The 18,825-nt window shown below is 43.3% G+C and overlaps 2 protein-coding genes across 3 annotated transcripts; both read right to left on the bottom strand.

The window, feature by feature from the left end:
- Nucleotides 1-2,190: 2,190 nt before the first annotated feature.
- Nucleotides 2,191-12,755, bottom strand: LOC101171806 (carboxypeptidase Z). 2 transcript variants are annotated; one of them, XM_023960921.1, is made up of 13 exons: nucleotides 12,533-12,755; nucleotides 12,259-12,291; nucleotides 10,570-10,621; nucleotides 10,168-10,490; nucleotides 9,871-10,086; nucleotides 7,259-7,455; nucleotides 5,707-5,868; nucleotides 5,274-5,432; nucleotides 4,625-4,760; nucleotides 4,417-4,556; nucleotides 3,167-3,266; nucleotides 2,944-3,089; nucleotides 2,191-2,854 (listed from the first exon to the last, which is right to left on the bottom strand). In XM_023960921.1, the coding sequence occupies exons 1-13, from the start codon at nucleotides 12,633-12,635 to the stop codon at nucleotides 2,660-2,662; spliced, it is 1,962 nt and encodes a 653-aa protein (XP_023816689.1). In that variant the 5' UTR covers nucleotides 12,636-12,755; the 3' UTR covers nucleotides 2,191-2,659. The 2 variants fall into 2 exon arrangements, with proteins under 2 accessions (XP_023816689.1, XP_023816686.1); XM_023960918.1 differs by having other exon boundaries at nucleotides 7,220-7,455; nucleotides 12,533-12,754.
- Nucleotides 12,756-12,941: 186 nt separating this feature from the next.
- Nucleotides 12,942-18,711, bottom strand: LOC101171553 (G-protein coupled receptor 26-like). Its single transcript, XM_004066300.4, has 3 exons — nucleotides 17,270-18,711; nucleotides 17,065-17,178; nucleotides 12,942-15,381 (listed from the first exon to the last, which is right to left on the bottom strand). The coding sequence occupies exons 1-3, from the start codon at nucleotides 17,941-17,943 to the stop codon at nucleotides 15,144-15,146; spliced, it is 1,026 nt and encodes a 341-aa protein (XP_004066348.1). The 5' UTR covers nucleotides 17,944-18,711; the 3' UTR covers nucleotides 12,942-15,143.
- Nucleotides 18,712-18,825: the final 114 nt, after the last annotated feature.

Raw genomic sequence — 18,825 nt, 5'->3', positions numbered from 1 at the left:
AGAGTTAAAACATAAATCCTAAAATCCTTCAATTTAAAAAGTACGTCCAGCAGAATAAAAGCCTCACGGGAAAAACGTGGCAACTAAAGCTCAAATTGATCAGATTATTTAAGAGATTCAGTAAATATCGTTCTCTGGAACATGTCAATGAGTCATCTCAGTACAATTAACTCATTAAAGTGAGTATTCTCCTGCTCGCTTATTACACACAAGATAAAATAACAAGACAAAAACACCAAAGAACAGTGAGTTTGTTGTGCAAAAACTGTTTCTTTGAGTTCAAACACCAGACTTTTTTAAGAAATAACTAAGTTTAAATCTCATTTCATTTGTAAATGACATTTAACAGAGATAATAGTTTAGTAGTTTACACACTACACTACTGTTTCCACGCACTCTACGTACTGCATTATGCAGCAGAACCTCCCACTCTGCTCCAAATCAACAACTTCTGTGTGCTTTAACAATATCACCACCTCAAGACTGCTACAGTTTGGTTGTTTCATGTACAGTTACAAAAAAGGCTTCTGACTCTGATAATACACAGGATTTGATCAATGATCTGACTTCTAAATTGCATTTATCAGATTTGAGGTCATTGAGACAAACCCAACCAGACAAAGGGGATACATTGTTTAGGGGGATATTCTGCATTTTTCAACAAGAACACAAAAATCTCCTGAGTCTTAGTTTGTGTCATTAATGAGAAGCTGAATTGGGATGATTAACATGAGTGTAGCAGCAATGATGCATCAAGTGAAACTCTTTAAATGTAGTTTCTGTGCACTGCTCTTCGGTCCATGGAGAGATAGTTTTTACTCCTTACTCCTCTTTTTCTGATGTGGGGGTCAGAATTAGCATACTTGCATTTTTATTTTGTGCTTTTATTTTATTTTCGACTCTCACAAACCAGTAACGTTTTTAAAGAGCGACAGAGACATGAATGTTTTTTTCCTTTCTGCCAGGCCTCTTTCAAAGGAACTGATGTTGAGCACAATTTAGAAAAGCTCCTATTTCTGACCAATGCATGACAACTGTTGTTCTTCTGACATGCAGGTGAAGCGAACATCTTGATTTCTTCTTCTTTTTTTCGCCTCTGCATTTGTGTTACGGAGCATTGGCAGAGCAACGTCCGTGGTTTTACCTCAAACTCAACATGGTGCAGAATTCCTGGAAGACCAGCAGATAAATACAAACCTCAAAGGATGATGGGAGACAGCAACACACACGTGAAGACCTGACGACTTTCAAGAAATCATTTCAGTGACGTGGAAAGAGCAACATTAGGACAGATCCAAAGTTCTTTACCAACTGAATTTGCCGTAAAAGTGCACAAAAAAGAATGAGTTTATGAAGCAGAGCTGCAGTTTGATTGTTTTCATGAAATGAAAACTTTTTTTCTTTTGAGCACCGAGGCTTTGCTCTTCCATCACAAAGTCTGCAGCACACCAGATATTTGAGTTTACCACTTCCCTTTTTTTTTAGCAGAGACATGACATTAAAAAACCTTTGCTTTAGAAGGGCAGGACTTTTTTTATTTTATTTTAGACTCTCCTGCAGAGATGTGCAGCTGCACCTAAAGAATTTCCTGCTCTGACATTTAAAATCATATTTTGATTCCTCTGCTAAAAACTTTGACCGACCCTCAACCGGCTCATTAGGACTGGAATATAGAACTAACAAAACCAGTATTTGTGCTACGATTTTTTTTAAGTACTTAGAAGTTAAAAAAACTGAGGTCAACTTAAAAATAAAACCTTCAGATGGTACATGAAACTGTGTCCACACAAAACAACCCAAGAGAAATCCTAACAATGTATGCAAGCTTATATAAAATGCTCCACTGCAGAATTACACTGGAATACATTGAATATTCATGTAACTGTTCTGTTTATATTTACCCGAAATGCTTCATAAACCCAAACAGACAAAGTAGCAGTAATATTAGTGACATTAAACTCTATAAATCAGACTGGAGGTGAGAAGTATATTTTTAGCACTAATGATTTAAAACTTAATTTATGTGTTCAGTGTCAAAAACCTCTTTTTTTATCTGCATCAGTAAAACTGCAATCCACCATAATTTATTCTCTGGCACCCTCTGCTGGTGAAAGTGACTGAGCGGCAAAACACTGAAAAGCAGAGACATCTGACTGAAGGACACTGTGATTATTTCTGGGGGGAAAAAACTCCAGAGAAATATTTTTTATTTTTTATTTATGGCTTTATAAAAAACAACGAAGGCAAAATCTCTGCTGGCCTTACGGGGAAGGTCACTGAAATTACAAGCTGCCAATGTGATTAAAAGAGTTCAAAAAGTTTGTAAAAAAAACTAAAAATCTAATCAAGACTGTAATGGCAAAAAATATGAACATTTTAAAATTTGCACAAACATATTTTCTGCAGCTCTGTCTTAGATATGCAACAGTAAGCGATCAGATCTGATGGAGAATCCTCCATAACTTATTTCTTAGGTGGAACTTCTTTAGAAGTGCTAAAAATTCAACGGTGCAACAATTTGAGCAAAAACCTCAGTGAGAGAAACCCATTTGTGGTCTGCAAAGCAAAGGGCTGATTATACCAAGCTCCGGTGGAACGTGGATCCACCTCCTCACACTGCTTCCTTTGCTCCTTCTGCTCCCACTTCCTGTCAATCTGTCTAAACGTTCCTCAGCAGCCAGGTCGGGGGTGAAATGCCAGACTGGGAGAAGTAGTTCCACCACCACGGCTTCTCCTGCCTCTCCACCCCTCCGTCACCCTCGCTGAAGCGCTCAAACTGGTTGTAGGGATCAAACCGCTCCCAGCTGTCCACCGTGGGAAAGAGGTGGTCTTCAATACCAGGCTCCACGGGGACCTGTGGAGAAAAGGGGTAATAAAAAAAACAAAAAGGGTGAGAGGTCGTGCACTGGTGCACATTTGAAGCAATGCGCTGAAGGTCAGCACCTTCTCCAAGACAAAGTCCACGCGTCCGGCCTTGTTCATGCGGTGAGGCAGGTGAACTCTCTTGCTGACCTTGGAGTAACCCTTGGCTGTGGCTGTCACGATGTAAGTGCCAGGGTTCAGCAGCCTCCAGTAGTCTCCATCCTCAGCTGACAGAAGAAGAAAAGTCTTTGGGCTCCATTACAACACAACCCCGGATGTTTCCGTGATACAATATTCCGCCTACCTGTGGTGACATCTTTCCTGATGCCTCTAACAGAGACTGTGGCACCTTTGATCCCATTTCCATCAGTGTCTTTCACCTCTCCTTTGATCCCTCGATGCACCTGTTTAGGAAACAACTTTCCTTAATGCCTTAGTGTCACACAGTCACTGCGCACATATCACGGATGAAATGCGACAGACTGGCGACCTGTCCAGGGTGTCCCCTGCCTACGCCAATGATTGGCCGGGATAGGCTCCAGCAGCCTGTGACCCCCGGAAGGGACAAAAACGGATCAGAAAATGAATAAATGAATAAATGCATGCATGAAAATTGGTGAATATACGTCTAAAAAGTGTGAAAAATTGTGGTCTTTACAGGAAATTAGTGATGTGTGCATCAAAAACAGAATTTAAATGTGATATGTGCGCCGCTACAAAAGTTATACATCTGTGGTTCATGTGCGAAACGTCTGTTAGACATACGTGGAACGGCCCAGCAAAGCCACAAATTTGCAAAAATCGTGCAGAATAGCTTAAGATTTACGTAACAATTGCGCATTAAACTACGTTAAATGCGCCTAAACAGACCAAAGATATTGAACGGCTCAAAAACGAATTCCCCTAAAGATCCGTCGGCTGAGACCCTCGACAGACATCTGCGCTCATCGACGAATGACAAACGCAGGAAACTTGGTGCTTTTAACATGTTGGAGGACAGTTGATAAAGAAAATTAAGCTTAAAATTGCATTTCTGAGTATATCTCCCTTCAAATGGTGGTGAATCAGGAGCAGACGACAACATGAATGAACAAAAAGCTCATATTATCTAAGTTAAAGAGCAGCTTGTAGAGCTAACGTTTACCAACAAAAGGAGTTGTAATTACTTAACTGGTCGTTATTGATGTCTTTCATCACCAGGAACTGAGTCACTCTGGTCCTTTTTTCTACATTTCTTGGTCATCATCCATTTCTCCTACTTCTGCCGTGGTTTTAACGCAGTTTATTTCTGATACGTGTGTGAAAAAGACCAGAACTTTTTCTCACTTTTGCTACATATAGTCACGGATGACCAATGTTGATCTGTGCAATATGCGCTAAATGTGGCTGTGAGATCAGCTCTTGGACAAACTGCAGATTTATTTTTGTGGTTGACACTAATGGTTCCATCCTTAAAACTGAATAGGGCGATTCGTTTTTTTTCTAACATACGTTTATTTTATGAAAAAGACTTGTGGAAAAAAAAAGTCCCACCACAGTCAGTGATTGACTTACAGACTCCAGAAAACTGAGCAAAGCCTCTTTGTTCCTCTTCCACTCGGGGTAGAGCTCGGCCTCCGGGGGGAATTTGTCGCAGCCCAGCTCCACCGTGATCTCCATGCAGTTGGTGTGCAAGTAGTTGAAATCAGACATGCCTGCAGACGAGCAGACATGAGCTGTGCCGACGGACGTTCAGACCTATGTCAACATTAAAGGGTCTTACCGCCAGCAAAGCTGTACCACAGAGCCCCGTTGATGATGCCCCTGTTCCAATAGAAGGAGGCCCCACACCTGTCTGTGTCGTTGTTTGACATGGTGGCGTGAGCATCAGCATAAGTGCGTGCCATCTGCTTAAAGGCCTGTCGGATTGAGAGTTAGAGTCTTTGATTGATCAGGTGCTTTATTTCTGTTAAGTAACCATTGACTGTATATGAAAACTGGACTGAGTGACCCCCTCCCCTCTGGCGTTCCAACCAGTTAGTGGCTCTAAGAAGCCAAAATCCCAAAGACTTCTATAGAGAAATAGACAGCTGTTTCTCAGTCATTCTATTGGACAGGTGCCTCTCCCCCCCCCCCCCCATATTTTTCCTGTAGTTCACTTTATTTAAGTTGTAAACAGACCAATCAGATGTCTCAGTAATAGTAGGTGGAGCCTGATGGTCCTCATGTCCCTCCAAATGTTTGATTGACAGATTCTCCTGAGCCCGCTTTCAAGAGGTGGTGAGGTGAGGAACTTCCAACAAGCTCACTCCTGATTGGTGAGAGTGGTCGTCATAGAAACGCTGACTCAGACCAACTCGGACCAATCGGTTCTCTCAGACAGTCAATGGTTCAGTCAGAGGCAGCAGTGGATCTGGTTGTCACATCAGTACCTGTTCGTCAGGAGTGGGGGAAAACATTCTCTCCTCTTGTGGATGTCTGGAGAAGTCAAACGGATAGGAGACCACCAGCTCTCCTCCATGGAGACTCGCAGACTGAACAAACGGCAGGGACCTGATCCATTTCATCACTGCATAGGTCTCCGGCGCCACCTACAGCCCACAGATGGGATGGAACTGTTTGACATCCACAAAAACTCCCTTAACCCTTGTGCTATCTTAGATGACCCCACCCTTCCATTGACGTGTTCTCCCTACCATGACAAAGGTGGATAAAGGTGGAAAGGTTTCATGTAATCCATGGACACCAGTGAAGATCACAAATCATTGAAGAACAAAGGTTCAGAGCACTGTCTAGTGGGTCTAGATGACCCAACTCCCAACGTTAAAGTGCACAAGGGTTACACAAGAACAAATGCCACCTTACCTTCCCAAACCAGTAGCCATCTGGGATTGGGATGTGGTCAGTTCTGTAGTGACGGCTGCGCCTGTTCCTGTAGAAGATGGAGGTGAGGTCCGGGAAGTTGCGGTTCAGGTCAATATTCTGGGCGTTGGATCGGCCATTAGTCCAACCATTCAACAAGTGTCCCTGAAACATTCAAGGTCAAGCAACCTGAGAAACTCACGAGGAGGGAGGACTGTCAAAGGTGAAAGTACATACGCTCAAATGAGTTTGATGAATGGAATTAGTCAGGAATTTGTGAAAAGGAAAAAGTTATTTTGGTCAATTTCATTGTTAACAAGTAGACAAGACCATGTATCCGTCATGACAAAGTAACTCACTATTTGCTTTTCATGCAAAAGATTGGAAAGGAATCTTCAGAATCACCAAGATGTGATACACCAAGTCCAGAGCCAAGAACCCAATGGCCCTCCAGAATGACGTCCACTGCTCAGAAGGTCACTGGCGTCCGCCTTCAACCCCTGAGAAACCGGCGAAATCCCGACGCTTTACAGCAGACGCCCCACCTCCACCTAGTACCCTGTCCAGTCTGTGGCCCTCTGCTTAGCAGGACTCACTATTAGGCAGAGGTAGGCATTCGCCTGAGACCCCCAACAATCTTTGAGCTCTGAGCTGAGCACCTAATAAAAGTGTCTAAAATAAATTTTACACCCATCATTAGTCATAAAAATCACCCCAAATCACGGAAACAGCATCAGATTGATCACGTTTTTCATCCTAAAACCGTCCCTCATTCCAGTCAACGGTAAAAAATAATTTTGTGTAAAACACATTTATTTCACATTTAAATGTAATTTAAGTGTTTAAATGTGTATCAAAACATGCTTGCACCAGTAAGGAAGATATTTGATGTTTTGTTCTTTTGGCAAGGATTTTTTTTTTAAATAATTAATACAATCCCTGCAGAGGGCCCCATATTATTGTTCGCCCAGGGCCCCCAAAGTCCAGTCTGGCTCTGGCCCTCTGGATAGCCTTATAGACTGACAAATGTCAACATAAAAACTAACACCAACGCTGATGGATTTCAGTTCTTATTGCCCCCAACACAAACTCCAGGCAGAGCAATTACCCCCTCAGTTCTATTGAACATACGCCGTCATGGCTTATTTTATGCTTTAGTTTGTGTTTTAGAGAGGAGGTTTTTGTCATCCAGCTACATTTTGCTGACTTTTTGTCTTGGCCAGAGCACAGAAACGTGGCTGAAATGAGAACGCAGGTGTAAAAGCGGAGTGACAGCCAAACCGATTTTCAGGATTGGGAGTTTTGTCTGGAGCATGTTATCCCAAAGGTTCTCCACTGTTCAAAGCAGCAGCAGCAGCAATTTTACCACTCTGAAGAGATCTGAAGACGGACTGATTGACAACTTCTGGGACATCCGCCCACCTTCCACCTCAGCAGCTAGAACAGGACAGACTTCAGAGAAAGCGGATTGAGAGCGGATAATGGTGGTTTGTCTGTTTCTGTTAACAATATTTACTTCCTGGTTGTTGAGGTCCCGTTCACTGTTATCCTCTACCTCTGAGGAGGCCAGCTCGTAACCGTCGGGGTTCATGGAGGCCAGGATATGGATGCGAGTGCTGTTAATGATGCTCTGGATCCTCTGGTTTCCCAGGTTGTACTCGGAACACAGATACTGGGCCAAGTAGATGAGCAGCTGGCGACCCAGAACTTCATTCCCGTGCATGTTACCCACCATCTTGACCTCTGGCTCCACTGACGACAAGAATCACAATAAAATCTGTCAAGACATTTTTTAACATCTCCATTTTCTAAGATTTCAGAAAAAGAGAAACAAATACGGAGAAATGGACTTTTATTTAATTACTGAAACCTACAGAGTCCGTGAACATTACTCATTTTTCAGAAAGTGTTCATTTTATTTTTAGATATTTGGCTAATTGACCTCTGAGAATAAACGGGACCAGTAGTTACCTGGTCATGGTTTTGTCCTTTAACGTTTTTTTTTTGTATAGTAAAATGACTTCATCATATATATAACTGTTCTTAAAATAGACAGAATTCAACCAAAAATAATACAAAGATTGCAAACTCTTTAATTATCTAATGTAGATTCAATTTTGAACAGATTAGGGTACAAACCTATAACCGTATCAGCCCTGTAATTTCTCCATGATTTGACTTTGCAGTGTTCCTTTTGTGGTTTGTCAGGGCTGTAATAATGATTTTATCCTTATTTGATTTATTCTAAAATTGTGTTGTGTTTCATAAATACTGCAGCTGCAATATTAAGCATAAATATGACAGAATTATCAGCGAATAAAGATTTACACTTATTAAAATAGGGTTTGTTTGGGTTTGGTTTGAGCCATAAAGGGTTCACTGTTGATGACAAAACTGAATTGTTGTATAAAAGGACAATAGTGTTTTATCACCACATAATAATTGTTGTTTCTATTAGCCTTTTCTAGACAGGATTTGCTGTTAAATGTTATTTTATGGCACATTTAGCCAAGAATATCCACAAACATGCACACATGGTAAATGATGGAAATAAAGCCAGTTTTTTGAACATATTACAAGAATGTCACATCTGTAATCTGAGGATTTTTGCTTCTTTCCTTGGCTTCTTTATGCACAGTAATATAACATTTTACCCCGGGTGCTCAAACTTTTGAATTTCTAAATTAATATAAATGAAACCTCGTTTTTTCTGGGGTTTTTTTAGTAGTCAGGGAGTAGGGAGGGAATTCGGACATAGCCAGAGTGTAGATTGTGTGCACATCTTGCGTTTCGCCGGCACACCCTGTGCGTGTGGAATTCGCATGAGGTCAGATCATATCAAATGTGCATTAGAGCTGGCCCGCTGTACCGCTTATACTACAAATCCCACAATGCTTTGCTAGTACGTTGGAGTGCAGCCGGAACCGGCAAGTGCTCCTTTTTTCTGTGGAGTCGTTGATAGCCATGCTCCAGACACGACGGACAAATTAACCTCACCCTCCACAAAAATGGCCAAACGAAAGGCCTCATTTAGTTACTATGGGCCTCGGCTGTGGAAAACCTGAGGATGTGAGGGCCTCATCTGCTGTGGAGGTCTTTAAAAAGAAACTACATTAGCTTTTAATTAGATTTTATGCCTTTTTATGTTTTATTACATCATTTTAGCATTTTACTTGTTTAATCTACTATTTTTTATTCTTATATTTTATGATTTTTTTATCACATTTTTTTTTTTTTAAATTAGACTGTTTACGAGTGTTTTCTCACCCTCGGCTGGGGTGTTTGGGTCTATACTGACACCCCTGCCAATAGGAGGACAGGCCAGACGGCGCCTTCTGGTTTCTCTTTATTCTATTTATTTATTTATTTATTTATTTCCACTCGTGTTTGTCTTTGTGTATTTTATTGTGCGGGGCTAATTGAATGTATTTTATTGTATTTTATTGCATTTGATTTTGTTTTTATGTACAGCACCTTGAGCTGTCTTTCTTGTCATGAAAGGTGCTATATAAAAAAAATTTATTTGAATTTGAAAGATGAACAGGAGCTTCACGAATGTAAAGGACAGACCTGTTTGTGGGCGGAGCTAACGTGGCTGTAACGAAATAATATTACCTAAGTAGACACTAAAGGAAAAGGTTAAACATTCCATATCAGCTGTAGGTAATTTTTCAATAAATATTGAGTTTGCCCCGTGACTTTACTTCACTGCTTCATTTTGAGTTCAACACCCCTGAACCAGGGTGTGGCGTAAGGACGCCGTGCGGCGGGATCACCCGTACGTCAACTTACATCCTTTCAGACACTTTCCACACGCACCGCAATGGCACGTTCCATTTTTAACGATGTCCCTTAAGGTGGCCGCATGAGCTTAGAGGGAACTGCGAGACGCACCTGCTCTACAACCCTCCTAGTGTCCCGTACAGGTCAACTCCTGTACAGGTGAGTATGACGAAGGCCGAAGATACTTCTGGCAGATTCTATCAAACGGCACAGCCACCCCATCAGTTTGGGAGCTCCTGTATAGTTGTGAAGTGGTGTAAAAGCACCAACCATAGGTAGAAATGCGCTACACAAGAGCATTTCAAATGTTATTTTACAGTCTGACTCATGTTAGCTTCAGGCTCCATCAGAGCATCTGCTTTCACCCTCGTCTCCGTTACTCACGTAGCTCATGTTGTCCTGGGTTGTTGGTGAACTCGATGACCAGCAGGTCCCTGCCTTCAGTGCTGCGCCCGATGCTGTAAACGTGAGAGATGTGGGCACACTTGGCCGCTGTTCTCTTCAGCAGGCTGTACATCTGGGAGTTGGAGGTGTACGTGAACTGGATGATGGTACTGGGCTCCTCAGGTGAGAGGCTGGACAGTGCAAGCTCCTGTTTGGCTGGAAACCACACAGGAGGAGTTAGAGAGGGGCAGAGGTCACCAAGAGGTCAACGGCTGTGGGCAGGTCTGACAACTTTACCTTTCAGCCCTGCCAGGGGGTCAAAACAGCCCTCTTGATCGCTGGCAAAGAAGCGGTCACAGTCCAAGAAGTAGGGCCAGGCCATCTCGATGGCCTCAAAGGCATGGGAGCAGTCTTTCCTCAGGGCCTCACATGTGCGTCGGCACGGTTTGATCATCTTGTCATCCCGGCAGGGCGAGGCCAGCACCGAACAGCCCACCAGGCGGATCTCAGGGGAGCACTCGCCATTGAGCAGGCCGTGGATGACGCTTAGGAGGAGATACTCCGCCCCCGACTCTGCTTCCACGCGACTCTGGTGGCCCAGGATGTTGGGAAATATGGTTCTGTGGAAAACCTGATGTTTACCCCACGTTCAGCTGTGTCGAGTTGAAAAAACATTTAAACCAATGAAAGGCCCCCCACCTTGAGTAATCCAAGTCATTACAGTAGCCCAGGTTAAGCTCTGTGCAGGCAGCTGTAGCGACAGAAGAAAATGTTTATTGAACATCAATAAACACGACAGACCAATCACAAGTCGGCACAAATTAAAGCTTCAGGCAGCCTTGTATGCCCTGCAGGCACTAGCCGCCCTGGCTGCCCCCCTTCTCACTGGCTGAGTGGCAAGAACAGTGGCTGCTTTCCCCTTCTGCCCCTACCACCCTGATCAGAGCTGCATGTGACAAATTCATTTGGGTTGTGGGTGGAGACTTAAGATGGTGGCGTGTGTGAAAAAAGTTTTTCTTTTTCATATTGCGCAAAAACATAAAAATTGCTACCATTTTGCCACACCACACCGTCATATGGCCATCCCATAATTAGGCCAAAACTTCCTTTGGATATTTCAGACATGTGTGTCCCTTTGAGTTCTGTAGTGGACTTTGAAACACTTTTGAGCCCCATAGAAGATTTTGGCCCCAATACCCTGCTCCCAGCGAGGCTGAAAGGCCTGGGGTGCTTCACGGCAAAGGTCACGGCCTGAACTAACAAGAGTCCACCCGCTGTCTGCCATTTTTTTATTTGTTGTTCCCTTGGTTATTTTAATTTAATAAATTATGTGTAAAAAATAAGTAGTAAGATAATTAGTTCTAATTTAAATGAAAAAGAAGGGAAAAAAAGTGTTTTTGATACAAAAGAAAAATCAAAAGTGCCTCAGTGGCGACGTTTCGACCGTAACAGGTCTTCTTCAGGCGATTGAGGCACTGCGGAAAAAGGTTTGCGTAGCTGATGTCTCTGAGAGCTGGTCGCTTCGCCATCCTGTAGTTTGGTGAACTTTTACAAATGCAAGTCGGAAGGAAAATGTGAGAGCGAGAGTCTCTGACAACCAACTGTGAAGCATGGTGGTGGTGGCATTATGATGTGGATCTGTTTTGATGCAATGGAAATGATCTACTTAGTAAGATAGATGTCAACCTAACATTATATTATACCAAAGAAACATCTAACAGAAGGTCGTCTTGATCGTGTCTACATGCCGAAAGTTGCTGACGTATGATTGGCTGATTAGAGATTTCCATTATCGAGCAGTTGGACAGGTGTGCCTAATACAGTGGCAGGTGAGTGTATGTCCTCTATCGTCAGAAAAATGCCACAAGAACAAGTTATGGACACAAAAGACACCATTTTCATCGGAGTGGGTCTTCAAAGGCAGCTTTACTAAAGAGCAACGACAAAAACGGATGAAAATGTTTCTCATTCTTTTGGATTTTCAGAAATGACAATTGAGAATTTGAACTAAGTGGAACCCTTCTTGATTTTAGGACACTGAAAAGTTTCTTGGAGGCTTCTTCTGCTTGGAGCTGAATGTTATTTTTTTTTTTTTTTCGTTCAGTCACTTTTCTCTCTGTCGGAGGTCAAAGAGGTCAAAGAAACTCTAAATGACTTTGACCTGTAGTGGAACCTGCATCTTCCAGTGTGGCCGCTGGCCTGCTGGAACAGTTTAGCACACCTTCTGAAGATCCATAAATCATGCAGGGTAGAAAGGTCATTGGGCAAAAGAATGGGGACATCTAGCCTGAGATGATGTTTTTTGGTTTTCTGGCCCCAGGGGTTAAAGGTCAGACACACGGGTGCAACCGTGCTGTTTTTACAAAGCAGAAAGTGAAACAAACTCACCTCTGTCTTGACGCGCGCCGGTACTGCATCTTCCTGTTGAGAAACCAAGAGAACTAATGATGAAGCAGGAAGGTGGTGACCGCTAGAGGGCGACATTTACAGCTGAAGAGCTTCTGTTTACTCTAAGTTCCTTTTAAGACAAAACTTCAATAACTGTCATCCTAAAGTTTCTAAATTCTCTCTTTTTATGATAAATAAGTGACATCCTTCGCCAGGAGGTCATCTGCAGATGTGACCTGACCGCGCACGGGGGTTTTGGTTCGGTCCGCCTTACCCAAGAGCTCGTCTCCCGGGTGACACGTGTGCTGCGGCGCGCACCAGCAGGGCGCCGACGTCCACAGGAGCAGCAGCAGCGGCGGCAAAACGTCCGGACTCATGGCGCCGTGAGCGGCTGCTGCAGACGGGATGAGGCACCGGGGCTGCGGGGATCCACACCAGCCACAGCACCGAGAGCGTAGCCCTCTGCGCGCGCGCCACGGAGCATCCCCGCGCGCGCGGAGCAGGGGGGCCACATTACGGCTGATCGAATTACAAGGAAAACAGGAAAAAAAAATTGGCGCGTGCTCGTGAGCGCGTGAACAGCTGGAAACGTGGCTGGAAGATGTTATATTTCAGAAAAGGAGCTTGAGCTTTTTGAACAACGTTTATGGCCTTTGTCTTAACTGACGGACAGACTTTTGTTGCTTCAATGTTTTTTATTATTATTATTATAATTTTGAATGTCATTCAGATACAAACCAAGTTAGGGTGAGCCAACATTTGAAATGCACACACAAAAAATGAAATAAAATAAATAGGTAAGGAAAAGGCAGGAAACAATTTAAAACAACAATAGTTATGGACAAAAGTTAAGACAAATAATCAGAAAAACAAATCATAAAGAGACTAAACGTGTTTTTTTCCAGTTGCTTAAGTGTTTGCACAAACTAATAACAAGCCTGATGACGTCAGAAACGTCCGCCCCCAGGTTTTCCATAAAGTGCCTCGGAGGCACGGAGTGGGGTCATCTGGACCCCACAAGATAGTGATCAAGCAGAGCTAAAGACCAGTTTTTGTTTCCCCACTTTCCGAACAACCAATGAATTTCAAACATTTCAGTCAAAGATGTAGTTCGATGTACTGAGAAGGAGCAGAACCACGATGTAAAGTCTGCAAGAGTTTGAATTTCTTCAAGTGTAAAAAACGAATTGAGGTTGTCGTGCACATTTGGAAATTACACGAAAATACCACTTTAACGTTCAAGTTCTGTCTGTTAGTAAATCAAGCCTTTGCGTAGCTGAAGTGCACAGCTTAAAGACCTTCTCCCACCGACATGATGTTTTTTGTGTGTTTTTATGATGTAATCTTTGTGGATCTTTTTCTGATGATGGAGGACATTAACCTCAATGTTGCATCTCTGAGTATTTCAGGTCATTGGGAATCAGGAACAGATGAAAAAAGATTGTGTATTCGTGGAAAAAGCGCTGGGAGGTGACATGCTCTCGCCCACAACTCACAGGCTGATATCTGAGGAACTACTGCCGCTCTGCAGAAACTATAGAATGTCACAGTTTCTTGGGATTTTGGCTGAACACGGCATCATCATCATTAAACGACCACTAGGAATGCTTTGACAACGGATCAAAAGATGATCAGAGAGTCTTTAAAGAATAGTTTGCAGATGGATGCCTGTCAGGATGTCCGTTTCTTGGGTTTTTTTCAGATGCAGTGACGTGTTTTTGTCTTTAATGAATAGATCTGGGCCTGATTTTAGGATTTACCAAAGAAGGGTGAGACCCATTCCACATAAGACCAGACAGGTTTCCCCCACGACAATTACTTTATTGATAAGTTCTGTTCTCTTTTCATTCACATAATATCTATCCAATAAATTAAAAGCTCTACATGTTCACATTATATTGTGCTCCTGCATAAAATACATTTTGAGAATCAGATTCAGTGTATTGTTGAAGTTTTTCAGTTTTAAAATGCTAAAAAATAAAAAAAATACTCACATATTTTAAAAAGTTAAGTTAAAAATGATTAATTAAAGACAGTATTTCGCAACAATTGCCACAGTGCTTCATCCAGGTGTTGCTTATTTTGTGTAGCTATTGATGTCATCCTTCAGAACCAATGTTGGATTTGATTAGAACCCTTCATTTTTGGGAGAATGGCCACCTGTTGACTCGGCAGAAACACATGTTGTGGATTGATAAAGCAAAAGAAAAGTACTATTTAGGACTATTTATTGTAAAGGCTCCAATGGTGTGGATTTTTGAAGGGACGTTTTGGATCAGAACCCCAGAAAATTACATATTTGGAATCATAAATGACAAACCGATGAAACCACGTTGGAGGTTTTTTCCATAAATGTCAGATACTCCAAAATATCTGTTTTCACAAATCAGACACAGTTTGAAGGAATTTCTGTGTTTGTTGAATCTCTGTCTCCTGTCATCTGAACTGTCTGAATGCAGCTCCTCCTCACTTTAATCTCAGCCAACAGGTTTCCTCCCTGCTTTCCCCTCACCTGCCCACTTGGCATCACTAGTGTGCCGTTCAGGTGTTGTTGGAATGTCAAAGTTTGTTTTTACTCATGCAGACAACACTGTGGTTTTGAATGGACACTCCTTCCATTTTGGAGCGTGTATTGAGTTACAAAGTATTAGAATAAATCTATTAGCCAGTCATTTTGTCAGTTTCTCACTGAAAACAGACGGGTCCTGTCTGTGGACAGGCCTTCCAGTCCTCTTCAGAGAAAATTCCTTTAGTATTCTTCTTCCAGCAGCTGGAAGCGCCCTGCCGTCAAGACCCTCAACCGGTGGGTCCTCCGCCTCCTCTCTGACCTCCATCTGGATGGAATCAGGTGTTTTTTGTTTGTTTTTTTCCAAACTCGGCACACCTCAGGTGACCCTCGCAGCGTGGCTTTTGTCTGTGGCGTCCCACATGCTGCCGGCGCTGCAGCGGAAGTAGGGATCTTTCCTCACGGCCCGGCTGATGACACCAACCAGGACCTTCCTGTACTGATGCCGCAGGAGGCAGTAAACAAAAGGGTCGCTGGAGGCCTTGGCGTAGATCAGGCATTTGGTGGTGATGCCCCAGTAACGAGGAATCTGCACCGACGTGAACAGCTCCACAAATCTGCAGGGAGGAGAGCAACGGAACAGACACGGGTTACTTCTGAAAACCAACATGAATATGAAGTTATGAAAACCAAAAAGTGCAGAAATAAAGTTCTTCTAGTAGCGTTTACTGTCTATGCTTGTCTAATACTCTGATTTGAAACTTTTTGTACAAAAAAACTCAAGTTGAAGTGACGCCGTAAACAGTCAGCTTAACTAGATCAGGGCTCTGCAACCTTTCACAAAAAAGAAAAGAGCCGTTTGAGTCATTTTCTTACCGACCAGAACCCAACCAGAGCCACAAAGTCCCACTTTAATATTTGAAAAAATACACTTTTTATTGATATATTTTTGGCCACTAAGCATTTCATTTATACTAATTCACTTCTTTTATTTTTTGAAGCATTTGCATTTTTTAAAGCCAAAGAACAGCAATGGATGAATAAGAGAGCTGCAGCGGGCGTATGGAGTCCCAAACTGTTCATAATTCAATAAATAAATATGACCCCATGCAAATACACAATCAACCAATAAAACTCTCATAAGTATATAACAAGATCATGAAATTGTGAAAAACCTGCACAGAGATTTGAAATTAGCAACTATATTATTAAATACATTTCATTTTGCTTTAAAAACCCCTCCATTATTTTTAAACAGCGTTTTAAAATATTTTACATTGCTGTTTTCCAGAATGACTTATTTAGGGAACTGTGACTGTAAAGCGCTTTGGGCCTACGAAAGAGGGTAGAAAGCGCAACACAAGTATATGCCAAATACCATTTATTTCATGATGAGCTGTTTTAGCAGAATGAGTCTATCTGCCAATCAGTAAAAGCGGGCGGGATCTAAACGCACATCGGCTGATCCGTGGAAATCGAATTGTATTCCTAGATACCCGCTCTGCGGTGTGCCAGTCAGAGAGATGACATATTTTGGTGACATCTGCATGGCTTTACTGACATTAGGTGATCAAATAGAGACAAATCATCTGTCTGCTGCTTATGTCTGAGTAAAAGAATAGCCAATCACAAAGTGTCTCCGCCTTGTCTGGTTTGATTGACAGACAGACTCATTCTGCTGAAAAAGCTCATTATAAAATAAATAAGTCATTCTGAAAAACAGCAACGTGAAATGAAAACAAAGCTACTCTGTGAAATATTGATTTTGAAATCCGAGTTTCTGACAAAAGCCATACATTTTTAATAATATTCAATGTGATTAAAAATGAATATTTTAAATGCATTTTTAAAACAATGAACAGGTTTTTAAAGCAAAATCGGTGTGCAGGACTTTTTTGATCTTTTTTTACAATTTTGTGTATTTGTACAAGGTCATATTTATTTATTTACTTAACTATGAACAGTTTCTGTCTCCATACATCGGAGCCTCAGACCCCTAGATATATAGTAAGAACCCTTCCTTTGGTTCTCATTTGTGCAGCATTTTTACGCTCTTTTGATTTAGTGTTGTGTCCAAAAACAACAAAAAAACAGTTCAATCAGATTTTTTTAAAAGGAAAAAACAAACATTTCTAAGTTTAAGCTTAAGCAAAAACCTAGAAATAAAAGCGGCATTTGAAGCTGCTCATTGGCTTTGAGACTTCTGTGTTGATCCTGGATCTGCTGAAGTCAGTTCGACCATGTTTGTTACAAATGGGGAGCAGGCGCGCTCAAAGTGCCAAAGAAAGTTGTTATGTTACCTGGTGAGAACGTATGGAAAGAAGCAGAGGATGAAGGAACCGATGAAGATGCAGATCTTCTTGGCGGCGCGCTGCCTCCTCTTCCTCTGCTGCGTCAGACATCTCTCCTTCACGCTGAGGGACAGGAGCAGTCGTGTTAAGGGTTGGACGCTGCGCGCAAACCTGCTGCTGCTGAGCCTCGCCTCGCTTCGCTTTGGCGGCATACCTGGGGTGAATGTCGACCAGCAGCAGCAGCGTCTGCACGGTGATCACGTCGATCCTCCGGCAGTGGGACCGGGCCACCCTCCAGACCTTCAGGTAGGCGAAGCTCAGCACCAGCAGGCAGAGCGCGAAGCTGCAGCAGTGGAGCAGCGCGGTGAAGGTCGCGTAGGCGAGCACCTGCGACGCCTTTCCCGCGCCCAGGTGAGCGGTGCACGAGGCGTACGCGTGGCTGTAGGCTCCCCAGCCCAAGGTCAGCTGCGTCAGGGAGAATGCGAGGGAGTGCAGCCAGCAGTACGCCACGATCAGAAGCGCGTCTCTGTAGCGCATCCTGCCGGAATACCTGAGAGGAAACACCACCGCCAGCCACCTGTCCACGCTGAGCGCGGCCATGCTCAGCATGGCGTTACAGGTGGCGAAGGTCTCTGCGGAGCTCACAGCGCGGCACAGCGGCTCCCCGAACGGCTCCGCGCCCGTGGCCACCCCGAGGAAAGTGGCTGGCATGTTGACAAGGGTGAGGAGGATGTTGGACAGGGACAGGTTGAGGATGAAAAGACCTGGCACGTGGGACCTGAGCTCCCCACTCTGGGTGAAGCACAGTAGCACGGAGAAGTTGGTCAGACACGAGACCACTGCCAAGACCACGATGGAGATCTCCAGCAGGAGCTCAGGGACGCTCATCTCTCTGACCTCAGGGCTGGAGGCAGCGGCAGCAGCAGCAGGCGGGAGGATGCTGGAGAGCGCGCCAAGCTCCCCTCGGGTGGCTCTCCCTTCCACATGGCAGCCGCGAGAGCTGTCCAGTGCTGAAATGTCCTAAAAACTCTGCTGTCAGTCAAACCCCGAGGCCCCAAAGGTAATCAGAACGTCCACTGCGATCCTTCTGTGCAGTAGTTAAAGCCAAGAAGGTACCAAACGGCACCGAAGCGCCTCCTCCACGCGCCACACGTGTACACCGGGAGGCTGGCTCGCTCCTGTGATTCTGAATCACGCGAACGGGACCGTGGAGCTGAGAGGTTAGCGCGTGCTCCAACTTAAAAATGACGAGAAATGCCGCCGTCACACTCCTGCACGAGGACATCGTGCACGTTTCAGCTGTGGCAACTTTGTTGGCTCGTTACGCACGCATGCGTACAGACGCACCGCACGCAACATCGCCATGGTAACACGTGAACTGGCTTCGCTTCTACGCAAACTTCACGTTGCAATTCGCCTGATCTGACTTTTCCCTGGATATGAATTTTCTTTCAAGAAAAGAAAAAAATTAACATTTTTCTACGGAAAGGAACCGTTATGATGACGAGACAGCCGTGAGAGGAGCATTCTGGGTACTGTAAACTGTAAAAAAGTACAAATGGGAATCCAGAAACAAACATCAACGTGAGGTATTTCTGCTGACATCCCAAGTACAACTCATTACCTTGAAAGTAAAGCTTTTTCTGTCACCTTCAGTTCAGCTACTGAAGAAATTATTCATTAAAACATTTAATTTAATAATTAACATTAAATATATATATATATATATATATATATATATATATATATATATATATATATATATATATA

This window comes from Oryzias latipes, chromosome 1 (genome assembly GCF_002234675.1).
Source record: "Oryzias latipes chromosome 1, ASM223467v1".
NCBI classification, from domain to species: Eukaryota; Metazoa; Chordata; class Actinopteri; order Beloniformes; family Adrianichthyidae; genus Oryzias; species Oryzias latipes.
Note: the sequence above shows the minus strand (reverse complement) of the source record. Positions and strands in the feature narration are given on the sequence as shown.